Source organism: Chlorocebus sabaeus, chromosome 3 (assembly GCF_047675955.1).
Source record: "Chlorocebus sabaeus isolate Y175 chromosome 3, mChlSab1.0.hap1, whole genome shotgun sequence".
Lineage (NCBI taxonomy): Eukaryota > Metazoa > Chordata > Mammalia > Primates > Cercopithecidae > Chlorocebus > Chlorocebus sabaeus.
In genome coordinates, this window is record NC_132906.1 from 94762982 (window position 1) to 94778286 (window position 15305).

General features: G+C 52.2%; 1 protein-coding gene across 5 annotated transcripts in view; it reads right to left on the bottom strand.

Annotated features, from left to right (window-relative positions):
• Positions 1-492: 492 nt before the first annotated feature.
• GRTP1 (growth hormone regulated TBC protein 1) overlaps positions 493-15305 on the bottom strand; it is a 35371-nt gene continuing 20558 nt past the window's right edge. Inside the window, exons 6-8 of one of the 5 annotated variants that reach the window (XM_007960993.3) lie at positions 2228-2400; positions 1970-2155; positions 493-879 (exon numbers count right to left, since the gene is read on the bottom strand). In XM_007960993.3, the coding sequence (XP_007959184.2) occupies positions 790-879; positions 1970-2155; positions 2228-2400 (449 nt within the window). In that variant the 3' untranslated portion in view covers positions 493-789. Of the gene's footprint in view, positions 880-904; positions 2156-2227; positions 2401-15305 lie in introns of those variants that run through there. The other 4 variants (XM_073014538.1, XM_073014537.1, XM_007960992.3 and 1 more) reach the window with 4 other exon arrangements.

Sequence of the window (15305 nt, forward strand, 5' to 3'; positions counted from 1 at the left end):
GGTATAATATGCAGCCATAAAAAGGAATGAGATCATGTCCTTTGAAGGGACATGGATGGAGTTGGAGACCCTTATCCTCAGCAAACTAACACAGGAACAGAAAACCAAGCACCACTTGTTCTCACTCACAAGTGGGAGCTTCTGATGAGAACACACAGACACAAGGCGGGAACACCACACACTGGGGCCTTGTGGGTTGGGGGCAGGGAGAGCATCAGGAAGAACAGCTAAGGGATGCTGGCTTCATACCTAGGTGACAGGATCATCTGTGCAGCAAATCACCATGGCACACATTTACGTGTGCAGCAAACCTGTACACCCTCCACCTGCACCCAGACCTTAAAAGTTGAAGGGAAAAAAATGACCTTTCTAAAGAGAAATCACCTACTACGTGCAGAAGCCTCACATGAACTGAGTGCTGAGCCACAGAAAGGAGTGGAATATTCACACTGCCGTTGGGGAGGCCTCAGTGACCACTCTGTTAATTTCCAGTCAGCTGAGAAACTGATTAGCATCCTTTATTAGATACAAAGCCACATCTCACATTTTATATATTATTGATATCTCAGGTAAAAAGTTTTCTTTAAAAAGTATGACTTCATAACTAATCAAAAGCTGGTAGAATGACCTGGTTTTAAACTGCTCTTTTAAAAAATTCACAACTACAATGCAGTGATGTCAAGTATTTACAACACTAAAAAGGAAAGCAGTGAAAGCTGGTCCAGTGTCAACTCTGGAAAGGAGAATCGCCGTCTGTGCGGAGACGAGCAACGCAGGAGACAGGCACACTCACCCCTGTGCCAGGAGCCGGGCCCTGCAGCTCTCGCGCAGCTTGGCGACGGTGGCCATGGATAGGCTTCCAGGTTCTGAAAATATTTTCTGGAAGGCAAACAGTTAGTTTAAAAACAAACCCAACAACACATTTCTACCTTAGCTCTCCCAGACCGTGGCGGACAGATGGGCGGGGCTAGTGTGAGGTGAGGGAGGAGCCGCCCACGTCCCAGGGGTTCTGGGGTGACCCACAGATTGTCACCATCTCACACTCCTGCCCTGGGGCCTAGGACTGCAGCTCTGCTGCTCAAAAATGTTAAATGAATCAAGCAGTTGAAAAAAAGACCATCTGCTTCCTTTAGACTTTTTTTTTTTTTTTCTTACTCTTGCTGAGGCTGGAGTGCAGTGGCGCAATCTCAGCTCACTGCAACCTCCACCTCCCAGGTTCAAGTGATTCTCATGCCTCAGCCTCCCGAGTAACTGGGACTACACAGGCATGAGCCACCACACATGGCTAATTTTTGTATTTTTTAGTAGAGACGGGGTTTCATTGTGTTGGCCAGGCTGGTCTTGAACTCCTGACCTCAGGTGATCCACACGCCTTGGCCTCCCAAAGTGCTGGGATAACAGGCATGAGCCACTGTGCCCAGCCAACATGGTCTTCTCTTTGATGAAGCCCCGGCTGCTGAAATACGGCCCACGTTTGCCCTGCTGCACCCAGAGTGGCCCCGAGCCTCCACTCCCTCCCTCTCAGGAAGCTACTGACTCTGCATCCCGGGCCTGAGCCTCTCCTAGCATCATGGTCTCCTCAGAAGGCCTGTCGGGTGCAGTTCCCACGACCCCCTCATCAGGGCCTGAGTCTATACAGCCTGCGCCAGGCCCAGGACCCAGTGGAGAGGCTGGGCCTGGGGAAGCACACTTCTGGCACCACGCACAACAGATGAGTACAGCCATTAGGACCAGGACCAGCGTCCACAGTGCCAGGGCCGAGAAGACAGGGCTGCCGTGGACAGGAAAGCCGTCGGAGGCCAGGCACAGGGGGCAGACACAGGACAGAGCTGGAGGCTCGTCCTGTGCCCTGTGCTCACTGGTGCCCGTCCTGTGCACCCTCCGGGTGGTCAGAGGAGCCCCCGGGCTGCAGGTGAGGTGGGGCCCCCTGGGAGAGGACGGAGCCACGTGCAGCCCTGCAGACACTCACCTGCATAAACGTGTGACACTCCATCACGAAACTGCCTTTGGTTATCTGCTTAAACTTATCGCAAATGTCTGGAATGCTGGTGGCTTCCAAAATAAACTCCTGGTGCTGCTTAATTAAGGTCAGGGCCACCCGGAAGATAATCTTCGAGCCCTCATTAAACAAACAGTCCCAGATCCGAAGCACTGTCTGCAGAGACACAGGAACCCGGCGTCACTCCCTGGCGGCCCACCCGCCCCGGGGCCCGAGTGAGGCGCTCACCTCCACGGGCAGGACGTCGACAAACAGGCAGATGAACCAGCGGGACACCACCAGCGTCCACAGCACGCCCAGCCGCTCCATCAGGGCCCCCACGGCCGGCAGCTTCGCCCGCACCAGCTCCCCAAGGACCTCCTGGTCGGTCTTCAGGCCCAGCATGGCCGGGCTGTAGTAATCTGCCAGGCAGCGGGGAGAAGAGATCCTGAGACACTCCTGTCACCTCCATAAGCCCCATTCCCCTCAGAGCCAGACGAAGATAACAGGGCCACCCCAGGAGGACCCCTCCCAGGAGGGAAGGACAAAGCTGGAGAGGAAGAGTCAGGCTGAGGCCTGCAGACACAGGGCTCGTGGGGAGCGATCCCCACAGCCAGGCCTTTCGGGACGTCCCTGAGGCTGGAGGGATAGGGTGGATGCCGCCTGGCTGGGCATCCGTTAAAATCTGCAGGTGGAGGGCCAGGCGTGGTGGCTCATGCCTGTAATCCTAGCACTTTGGGAGGCCGAGGTGGGTGGATCACCTAAAGTCAGGAGTTCAAGACCAGCCTGGCTGACATAGCGAAACCCTGTCTCTACTAAAATTACAAAAATTAGCCAGGCGTGGTGGCGGGCGCCTGTAACCCCAGCTACTCGGGAGGCTGAGGCAGGAGAATCGCTTGAACCCGGGAGGTGGAGGTTGCAGTGAGTCGAGATCGCACCACTGCACTCCAGCCTGGGAGACAGAGCAAGACCCCGTCTAAAAAAAAAATCTGCAGGTGGAAAACAGGGTCCCAAGGAGGTGCTGGCACCCCCGTGTTCCTAGCAGAACTATTTACAACAGCCAAGAGATGGAGGCAACCACATGTCCGTCGGCAAACATGTAGACAAGCAACATGTGAATGTCCACATGATGGAATATTATTCAGCCTTAGAAAGGGAGGGAGTCAGGCCACAGCAGCGGGAGGGACAGAGTGACAGGACCGAGATTCAGTCTAGGAAGATGAAACAGCTCTGGGGAGGGCGGCGGCAATGGTTACACAGCGAGGTGAGCGGCCCTTGTGCCACTCACGGGAAAAACGTGGGTAAGATGGTACATTCTATGTTCCGTGTATTTTACCACAATAGAAATAAAATGTACTCAGATAAATACTTCCAACAGCGTGCCCTTCTTTCGAATGGACATTTGTCTTACCAAAGCACTTTTGTGTTTCCTATGTAATTTTTTAACTTGTTCATGTAATGAGTTACAGTAAATTTTATTTTTTTGAGACAGAGTCTCGCTCTGTCACCCAGGCTGGAGTATAGTGGTGCCATCTTGGCTCACTGCAACCTCTCTGCCTCCCGAGTTCAAGCAATTCTCCTACCTTAGCCTCCTGAGTAGCCGGGACTGCAGGTGCTTGCCACCACGCCTGCCTGGTTTTTGTATTTTCAGTAGAGACAAAGTTTCACCATATTGGCCAGGCTGGTCTCGAACTCCTGACCTCATGATTTGCCTGCCTCAGCCTCCCAAAGTGCCGGGATTACAGGTGTGAGCCACTGCGCCCGGCCTGTGCTTGTTAATTTAATATCTTGGTTAAAACAGAACCATCACAAACGCTGACGCAACATCACGGTCCTGTCACTGCTTTTCAGAGTAAGCACACAGTGAAGTCAGTTTAATAGTAAACACTAATGCTTCTGAAGGTGATTTAACCAGAGCCAATTCAGTGAGCAAGCACCAGGGATTAAAAACGCCTCCCTTCCATATCCTTTTCTGCATCTGCCTCTGGGGTTCTGAGCGCTTTCTTCTTCTTTCACGTTCTTACCTGAGCACATCCCGCTCCAGCTGGGGACAGAGGAGCGAGGAACCATCAGTGCTCACCCTGGCTCTGCAGGTGGCCCCAGTCCCACAGGTGGCGTGGCAGGGGGCCCTAAGTGCTGGGCAGCAGGGGGTCTGCAGAGATGCACAGCCTGACCTTGGCCCCAGATACAGAGAAGCTTAGAGCAGCTTCCAAAAATAGAGGCGCTGAACTCATTCCCTAAACTCCACCGGGCTGAGCCGGCCACCAAGGGGAGGATTAAATTAAAGCCGCAGCTGCTTTTCCTTCCTTGAACGTCAAGGGCAAGGCAGTTCCTCCCAGGCCCAGCCGGCTCAGCGGCCACTCCCTGCAGAAGGGGCTCATCCCTTAGGCTGAGGCGCAGGCACTGATGTTCCCAACCTGGTCTTGCCCCCATCCCCCCAAGGCTCCTTGTCCCTGTCCTTCTAGGGACATCCATGCCTCTGCAAACCACCCAACACTGTGCATTCATCACCGAGGCTCTGGGATGGCGCCTGCCGGGCCAGGACGGGATGGGGCACAGCTCTGACACTCCCCTACACACCCCTCAGGGTCTGCAGTCAGACATGGGCTGGGGCCACACAATGACGGTGACCACAGGCGTCTGCACGTGGCTGCGGCTTCCTCCTCTACTTGATTTCCTCTCTGCAGATCGTCCTCCGTGAGCAGGTGTGAGTCCCAAGACCACGCTCTCACACGCACTCACAGGCCAGTTCACACTGGTGCTTCCAATTAGAACATAAAAGGTGTGACTTGAAGACTCAGACAATTTAGTTTTTTGAGACAAGGTCTCACTCTGTTGCCCAAGCTGGAGTGCAGTGGTGCTATCACAGCTTACTGTAGCCTCAACCTCCTGGGTTCAAGTGATCCCCCCACCTCAGCCTCCTGAGTAGCTGGGACCACAGGTGTACGCCACCACAGCCAGCTAATTTTTTTTATTTTTTGTAGGGACAAGGTTTCACCATGTTGCCCAGGCTGGTCTGGAATTCCTGAGCTGCCAAAACATTAAATGGTTTGTGCAGCCTTCTATGAAGGGAGTTTCCATTCCCATGGTGTCTCCCTTTCCCTTTCCCGTCCAGGAAAGACACACTGAAATCCGTATCTCAAACCTCACACGGCAGCCTGTGGACTCAATTGTCCCGGTTCCCTTCCCTGTCCAGAAGCCTGAAGGTAACAGGTTGCCCAGGATGGTGAACACGCCCGGGCTCCAGTCACGCTTTGTGTCCCCTGCTCTGGGCGCTGTCTAGGGTGTGCGTGACGCTCGTGTTAATAAACGTCTTTTTCTCACTCATTATTCAGTCTTCGGCCAGTCCCATGTACAGAGCCCAGCTGGGGGGCCTAAGGTGTGCAGGGGAAGACATTTCTTCTTCCCCGACCACCAACAGTTAAGGAAGGTATAATCCACACATAACACACTCTGCAGTGCCACGGAGACACTGGGAGACAGCTAAAAAATTACTGCATTGGCCAGGCGCAGTGGCTCACACCTGTAATCATAGCACTTTGGGAGGCCAAGGCGGACAGATCACCTGAGGTCAGAAGTTTGAGACCAGCCTGGCCAACATGGTGAAACCCCGTCTCTACTAAAAATACAAAAATTAGCTGGACGTGGTGGCCAGTACCTGAAATCCCAGCTGCTCAGGAAGTTGAGCAGGAGAATTGCTTGAAACCGGGAGATGAAGGTTGCAGTGAGCTGAGATCGTGCCACTGCACTCCAGCCTGGGCGACAGAGTGAAACTCCATCTCAAAAAAAAAAATAAATAAATAAAAATAAATTACTGCAAGATATGTGGAAATTCCCACCACGTGATGTCAAATGAAAAAGATGGGATGTGTGACTACACACAAAGCACTCTAGGTGTTTCTAAAATAGCCATGCCGTGTGCACAGAAAGACGACCCAGGCTTGCACTGAAAATATCATTTGTGGTGCCCACCCCCACTGATAGGGGTAGTGGGCGGTTCTGATCTTTATCTAGACTTCTCCCTCTTCTTCAGTATTAACACAATTGGAGTGACTTATAAAAGATAATCAAAAAATGCTTACTACGTGAATGAGATAATGGCATCAATGCCAAGGAGGGAGCTGGGCACCCAGGTGGGCAGAGGAAGCAGCTGATGCAAATATGTGCATGGAAGCCCAGGTGTGTGCCTGGAAGCCCAGGTGTGTGCATGGAAACCCAGGTGTGTGCATGGAAGCCCAGGTGTGTGCATGGAAACCCAGGTGTGTGCATGGAAACCCAGGTGTGTGCATGGAAGCCCGGGTGCGTGCATGGAAGCCCGGGTGCGTGCATGGAAACCCGGGTGCCTGGATGGAAACCCAGGTGCGTGGATGGAAACCCAGCTGTGTGCCTGGAAGCCCAGGTGTGTGCCTGGAAGCCCAGGTGTGTGCATGAAAACCCAGGTGTGTGCATGGAAGCCCGGGTGTGTGCATGGAAGCCCGGGTGTGTGCATGGAAGCCCGGGTGTGTGCATGGAAACCCAGGTGCGTGCATGGAAGCCCGGGTGCGTGCATGGAAGCCCGGGTGCGTGCATGGAAACCCGGGTGCCTGGATGGAAACCCAGGTGCGTGGATGGAAACCCAGCTGTGTGCCTGGAAGCCCAGGTGTGTGCCTGGAAGCCCAGGTGTGTGCATGGAAGCCCAGGTGTGTGCATGAAAACCCAGGTGTGTGCATGGAAGCCCGGGTGTGTGCATGGAAGCCCGGGTGTGTGCATGGAAACCCAGGTGTGTGCATGAAAACCCAGGTGTGTGCATGGAAGCCCAGGTGTGTGCATGGAAGCCCGGGTGTGTGCATGGAAACCCGGGTGTGTGCATGGAAGCCCGGGTGTGTGCATGAAAACCCAGGTGTGTGCATGGAAGCCCAGGTGTGTGCATGGAAGCCCGGGTGTGTGCATGGAAGCCCGGGTGTGTGCATGGAAGCCCGGGTGTGTGCATGGAAACCCAGGTGTGTGCATGGAAGCCTGGGTGCGTGCATGGAAACCCGGGTGCCTGGATGGAAACCCAGGTGCGTGGATGGAAACCCAGGTGTGTGCCTGGAAGCCCAGGTGTGTGCCTGGAAGCCCGGGTGTGTGCATGGAAACCCAGGTGTGTGCATGGAAACCCGGGTGTGTGCATGGAAGCCCGGGTGTGTGCATGGAAGCCTGGGTGTGTGCATGGAAGCCCGGGTGTGTGCATGGAAACCCGGGTGTGTGCATGGAGGCCCACGTGTGTGCATGAAAACCCAGGTGTGTGCATAGAAACCGGTCACAGCTCTCCTGTGAAGAAGCACCTGCCCAGCCCCAGCTTCCATCCAGACAGCAGGAATCCACCTCTTCCCAACAGACAGGGTCTCTGCTCCTCATCTAAGCCACAAGACTGACCATGGCAGAGACCAGGTGCACGACCTGGGGGTTGGGGGCACAGGGGCAGCTGCTACCAGGATAGCCCTGCCTCTGTGAGTGACCACAGCTGTGGGGCGAGGGTACCAGGAGGTGCAGGCTGCAGCACGGGAGGCAGCCCAGGAGGAGATGCCAAGAAGGCACAGCAAGGACAGCCAGTGCGGGAGCCACCCGGGCACCCACCCAGCAGCTGCGCACCCCCACCACCCGAGCTAACCTCTCTGCATCTCTTTGCTCGAGGAGACTTCGGCGTGGCAGAGCCTTACAGGGCATGAGCCTTCTCAGACACAGCTCAGGTCACAGCAAGGAAGCTGCAAGGCTGGTTTTGCTATTTGGCTTACTTTTTTTGTTGCTTTTTTCAGACGGAGTCTCACTCTGTTGCTCAGGCTGGAGTGCAGTGGTGTGATCTCAGCTCACTGCAACCTCCGCTTCCCAGGTTCAAGTGATTCTCCTGCCTCAGCCTCCCAAGTAGCTGGGATCACAGGCATCCACCACCAGACCCGACTAATTTTTTGTATTTTTAGTAGAGATGGGGTTTTATCATGTTGGCCAGGCTGGTCTTGAACTCCTGACCTCGGGCGATCCACCCACCTCGGCCTCCCAAAGTGCTGAGATCACAAGCGTGAGCCACCACGCCCAGTCTTCTGTTTACATTTTTAAAAATGTATTTTGGGGGTGGGCATGGTGGCTCACGCCTGTAATCCCAGCACTTTGGGAGGCCGAGGCGGGCAGATCACGAGGTCAGGAGATCAAGACCATCCTGGCTAACACAGTGAAACCCTGTCTCTACTAAAAATACAAAAAATTAGCCGGGCACAGTGGCGGGCGCCTGTGGTCCCAGCTACTTGGGAGGCTGAGGCAGGAGAATGGCGTAAACCCAGGAGGCGGAGCTTGCAGTGAGCTGAGATCGCACCACCGCACTCCAGCCTGGGCGACAGAGCCAGACTCCGTCTCAAAAAAAAAAAAAAAAAAAAAAAAAAAAAAAAAAAGGATTTTGGGCCGGGTACTGTGTCTCATGCCTGTAATCCCAGCACTTTGGGAGGCTGAGGTGGGAGGATTGCTTGAGCCCAGGAGTTCCAGACCAGCCTGGGCAACAAAATAAAAAATAAACTTTAAAAAACCTATAGCCATGAAATATCAACAGTAAGAACTGCACAAAGAACTCCCACATTCCCACCAGATTCCCCAACTGTGAACATTTCTGCACATTTGCTCCCCTCCTCACCTCCCTATCTGCACGCACACCACACAGGTGCACACGTGCACACGCATACCACACACAGGTACACACGTGCACACGCACACCATAGACACGTGCACATGCACACAACGCACAGGTACACACGTACACACACCACACAGGAGCACACGTGCACACACACCACACAGGCGCACACGTGCACACGCACACCACACAGGCACACACGTGCACACGCACACCACACACAGGTACACACGTGCACACGCACACCACAGACACGTGCACATGCACACAACGCACAGGTACACACGTACACACACCACACAGGAGCACACGTGCACACGCACACCACACACAGGCACACACGCACACCACACACAGGCACACATGTGCACACGCACACCACACACGGGTACACACGTGCACACGCACACCACAGGTGCACACGCACACCACACACAGGCACACATGCACACACACACCACACATGGGTACACACGTGCACACGCACACCACACACAGGTGTACACGTGCACATGCACACCACACACAGGCACACGTGCACATGCACACCACACATGGGTACACACATGCGCAAGCACACCTGCCTCCATCCCGACCTGTGTGAGGCAGAGCTGCACACCCACTGCCCCATCACACCAAATGCTCCAGAGTGTGCTTCCCCAAACAACAGCATGGCCACCTCGACCCTAGTCAACACCAACATCACCTCCCAGTTCCCAGACTCCACCCGACAGTCTTCAAGGACCCCATGAGTACAGTTCCCACAAACACATTCCTACGAATCCACCCAAGAACAAGCTTCAGGAGCCACACTGACAAAGGCCCAGTGACGCACATTACGCCAGAGTTTCCTGGAGAAACAGGTGGGTCCAGGTCTGGGGCAGAAGGCCCATGGGATGAGCCCAGAATAGCCCGTCCTGCAGACTTGAGGAAGTCGTCGGCACCACAGTCACATCCACAGGACTCAGGGGCCAACCAGAAGAGGCTCCCGCTGGCCACGAATGGGGCAGCCTGAGCTTCAAGGATAAAAACCCTCCAGTATGTGCAGCCCAGGAGCCCACAATTACACGGACACACAGCACTGACCGACCCCTTCCAGTGACCAGATGCCAATTTATCATCTAGAGCGGGGGGACATAATGCCAAGGGATCCAGCATTTATCCTGCCTGTTCTAACGGACTCATGACATCGGGTCTTGATTCAGCCGCCAGTCTGCAGGAAATTTCAAGGAGAGGGCGCCGGTGTATTCCCACCAGGAAAGCCTGCGGCGCCGAGCTCGGCGGGTTGGCTGCCCCAAGTGCTCAGACAGGAAGAGAAAGAGGTGCAGGTTCCCACGCACAGACGTAAGGGACCCAAGGGTTCCTCACATGCAACCCAGGGTAATGCTAAGACACACAGCCCAGGTGCCCATGTGCGTGGCGAACCGCAGAGAACCGCACGGAGCAATGTGGTCACAGGAAGATGGGATCCAGTTACAACCTCTGCCAGACTCACGAATGCACCCATCACCACTGCACCGTACGCTTGAAATGGGGGGACTGTGGGGTAAGCGGATTTCACCTCAACAAAGATTTCTCTTCAGTGCCTGTGCTTTATTTTTTTCTTTTATTTTTTTGAGATAGGGTCTTGGTCTGTCATCCAGGCTGGAGTGCAGTGGTGCGATCTCGGCTCACTGCAACCTCCACCTCCCAAGCTCAGACAATTCTCGTGCCTCAGCCTCCCAAGCAGCTGAGATTACAGGTGTGCCCAGCTAATTTTTGTACTTTTAGTAGAGACAGGGTTTTGCCATGTTGGCCAGGCTGGTCTTGAACTCCTGGCCTTAAGCGATCCACCCACCTAGGACTTCCAAAATGTTGGGATTACAGGCGAGAGCCCGAGTTCGAGACCAGCCTGGGCAATACAAGAAGACCCTGTCTGTACTCAAAATAAAACAACTAGCCAGGCATGGTGGTGCAGACCTGTAGTCTCGGCTAGTTGGGAGGCTGAGGTGGGAGGGTCACGTGAACCCAGGAGGTCAAAGGCTGCAGTGAGCTGTGATCGTGCCACTGCACTCCAGCCTGGCAACAGAGTGAGACCCTGTCTCCAATAAAAAAATAAATAAATAAACTTGAGAAGTAGCTAAGACCTCTGGTTAAATACTTGGTAGAAAACTGAGCAATTACTTAAATTCCAAGATCCCACTAAATCAAAACAACTGTCTTAAATTCAGCAATTTGTTAGCTCACAACTCAGTTAAACTATCTGCTGTAACTAGGAGACCCTGAATGGAAAAGCAGCAATCACTTTTTTCCCTAATATATAGAGTTCCTTTTTTAAAAAAGTAGCTTATGGCAAAAGCTGGTATCAAGAGGTCTCAGATTATATAAAGTGCTTTCTGTGCAACCCTCTCATGGAATAAACTCACACTTAAGGTACAAGTCCTGAGGCTCACAGGTCTGGAGCCTGGTGACTCAGTGCAGTCTGATCCCCAAACAGCTGCTCCTGACCCCAGAGATGAGCCTCCTGTGACAAAGCCAGCCCAACGGGGGTGTGGCCCAGGCCACGTGAGCCCCACCCTCAGGACAGGCGACCTCAGGGAACCCCACTCAGGGGGACGCAGGAAACACGCCTCCGATGTGGCAAGTGCGGTGCCAAGAGCCTCCCTCCACCCACCTCTGCTCATGGGCTGAGCTGCGGTCCTGAGAGAAAGTGCCTTGTGGGTCCACATCTCAGCCAGTCCTTCCAGCCAGAGCTGAGGTGTTTCTATGACAAGTTATTAAACCTGACCTGTTTCCCTATTTTTCAAAGGAAACCAGGTCAAACCCGTCTTTCAGGATGCAGAGGGGCTAATTCAGGACTGCACTGACTCATGACTGAGGCAGTCTCCCGGGACGGGCCCCCGCCACCCTCAGTCAGTGGCAGGGCCCGGGCCAACCTCCTCCTCTGAGGACCCATCGTCTGCCCGAGGAGCAGCGTCTGCACCTTCCTCCTGCGTCCTTTCCATGCCTTGCTGGGATGGTGATTGATGGCCGTCACCTTCATGGGCTCTACAAGAGGCTGTGGGTGTGGCAGGTGTTCTGGGCTGAGAACTCGGAGTGTGGCGCGTCTGAGTGTGGATGGTCACAGGCCAAGGGGAGCGTGTCCTCAGGTCACTTCCAAACTGAATTGGGATTAGAGGCATTTGCTGGTAAAAGTAACTCCTTTAACTGGACCCCCTCTGTGACTCAGGAGCGATGGACCAAACAGTCCTCCTGCCTTCCGCAACAACAGCGGTGGGGGAAACCGGGGAGGCAGATATGGGGTACAGGCCTCGGGCGCGGAGGCCTGGGATGGGATCTCAGCCCCTCGACTAGCTGGCGGACTGTGTGTGAGCTACTTAATCCCCGCCAGTCTCGGCCTCCTCCGAGGAAAAAGACGACAATGCGCACGACATTCTCAATGCCCAGACGGACTCGCACCCCGTGGTCACTGCCCCACGGCAGGGAGGTTTCGTTTTGTGTCACGGGCCTGGAGGTCTCGGTGGCTGCAGAAGGCTCCACTCCAACCCCAGTCTTTCCATTTGCACCTTCACGCTCACCAGGGAACTAAGCCATGGGTTGACAGGTCTGCTGGCCATTCCGGTCTTCCGGTCTCTATTTTGTAAATTGCCTGTTAGGCACATTCTTCACCTGATGTTCTGCTGAGCTGTTTCTTTTTCTGCTTAGATTTTTTTTTTTTTTGAGACGGAGCTTCACTCTTGTTGCCCAGGCTAGAGTGCAATGGTGCAGTCTCGGCTCACTGCAACCTCCACCTCCCAGGTTCAAGGAGGGAACCTCAGACTCCTAAGTAGCTGGGATTACAGGTGCATGGCACCACACCCAGCTAATTTTTGTATTTTTAGTAGAGACAGGGTTAGACCATGTTGACCAGGCTGGTCTCGAACTCCTGACCTTAGGTGATCCACCTGCCTCAGCCTCCCAAAGTGCTGGGACTACAGGCATGAGCCACCGCGCCCTGCCTTTCTGCTTAGATTTTTATAAATTCACACACAGTCCAGACACTAACCCTTTGTTAATTACATGGATCAAAGATACTTTCTCAAACCGGCAGCTTATCTTTTTACTTTGCTTATGATGTCTCTTACCAAAATTAGCTTTTAAATGTTCATGTAATTAAAATTATCGATGCCTTTTATGCTTTTTGAATTATGTTCAAGAACTTCTCCCCTACTCCCGCATGACACAACCGTTCTGTATTTTGTTCTCTGAGTTTCAAAGTTTTACTTTTTTACATGAGTCTTAAATCCATCTGGAATTGAAATAAGGGTTTGATCTTGTTTTCTTCCATACAGTCAAGTGCCGCTGAATCATGTTTTAAACAGTCTTTTCCCCATTAATTGACATATCTCACAAAAGACATTCCCATAGATTAACAGATCCACAGACTGGTTGATTTCTATCTGGCTTCGCAATTCTGTTCCATTGGTCTGTTTATCCACTCATAACCTAACACCACACCATTTTAATTATTAGAGCATTATAATATATCTCCAGTGTGGTTCTTTCAAGCCTTCTTGGCTCGGCTTTGCCCTTGATTAGTCCATATGATTAAGCCATCCTTGCATTTCTGGAATAAACTATCTTCAAACTAAAAAAATACTTCATAATCATCTGTAGATTCAAGTTGCTAATATTAATAATGAACATTTACATACTTCTGTTCATCAGTGAGATTAGCCTATATGGTGTGAAGGTTATACTAGCTTCATAACATGAAGCGATGAGCAGTTCCTTTTTTATATTTTCTGCAAGATTGATTAATTAATCAGTTATTTAGACAGGGTCTTGCTCTGTCACCCAGGCTGGAGTGCAGTAGCACTACCACAGCTCACTGCAGCCTCGACCTCCTTAGCTCAAGTAACCCTCCCGCCTCAGCCTCCCGGGTAGCTGGGACCACAGGCATGCACCACTCAAAGTGCTAGGATTACAGGTATGAGCCCCAAGATTTATTAAAAAAAAAAAAAAACAGAATTAATCACAGCCCTTTGGGAGGCAAAGGCAGGAGGACTACTTGAGGCCAGGTGTTCAAGGCCAGCCTGGGCAACATAGTAAGGCCCCATCTCTACAAATAAAAAAAAAAATCTATCAGGCACGGTGGTGTCTCCCTGTGGTCCCAGCTACTCAAAAGACTGAGGCAGGAGAATCACTTGAGCTAAGGAGGTTGAGGCTGGATTGAGCCATGATCACACCACTGCACTCCAGCCTGAGTAACAGACTGAGACCCTGTCTCTAAAAAATACAATAAAATGGCCAGGTGCGGTGGCTCACGCCTGTAATCCCAGCACTTTGGGTGGCTGAGGTGGGTGGATCACCTGAGGTCAGGAGTTCGAGACCAGCCTGGCCAACATGGTGAAACCCCATCTCTTACTAAAAATACAAAAATTAGCCAGGCGTGGTGGGTGCCTATAGTTCCAGCTACTCTGGAGGCCGAGGCAGGAGAATGGCGTGAACCCAGGAGGCAGAGCTTGCAGTGAGCCAAGATCGCGCCACTGCACTCTAGGCTGGGCAACAGAGCGAGACTCCGTCTTGAAAACATAAATAAATAAATAAATAAAACAAAAACATTAAAAAGCAGGAGTTACCTGTTCCTTCACAGTCTGATAGCAGCAAAAACCCAGTGTGTCCATGCACATGCCCATCTGATGTTCTATTTTCTCTCTCAAGTCAACTTCATTAGGCTGTTTTTTTCTCAGAATTATCCACTACTGTCTCTTCATTTTCTTCTTTTGATCCTTAAAAATCTCTACAAATCTTCAAATTACAGCACCTTTTCATTTCTACTATATCTTATACTTTTTTTTTTTTCTGAGATAAGAGTCTCACTCTGTCACCCAGACTGGAGTGCAGTGGCGTGATCTTCGCTCACCTGTTCTAAAGTCACGAATGCACCAATCACCACTGCACCGTACACTTGAAAGGGGGACTGTGGGATATGTGGATTACACCTCAACAAAGTTTCTCTTCAGTGCCTGTGCTTTTATGTATTTATTATTTATTTACTTGAGACAGGGTCTTGTCCTATTGCCCAGGCTTAAATGCAGTGGGGTGATCTCGGCTTTCTGCAACCTCCATCTCCCGGGTTCATGCCATTCTCCTGCCTCGGCCTCCCGAGTAGCTGGGACTACAGGTGTCCACCACCACGCCCAGCTAACTTTTGTATTTTTAGTAGAGACGGGGTTTCACCATGTTGGTCAGGCTGGTCTCAAACTCCTGATGTCAGGTGATCCTCCTGCCTCAGCCTCCCAAAGTGTTGGAATTACAGGCGAGAGTCACCATGCCCGGCTACATTTTTTTCTTATTAATCTTGCCAGAGGTTTGTCTATTTATCAGTTTTCCCAAAGAACCAGATTTTTGTCTGTTTATCTTATCTTTTGCTTCTCTGTTTCTGTGTCACTAATTTTCAGTCTTTCATGTATGTTTATATAGGTCTATAAAAACTCTGAAATACATACATCAGACTGATGATAACAGTTACCTCTGAGTGGGAGATAAATGGGGATGTGCTAGTGAAGGCAGGTCATCACTTTTATTTAAATCGTTATTTTTAGTAGAGATGGGAGGGGTCTCACTTTGTTGCCCAGGCTGGTCTCGAACTTGTGGGCTCAAGTGATCCTCCCACGTTGTGTCCTCCCAGATGCTGGGATTATATGTGAGTTACTCTGCCTGGCCTTG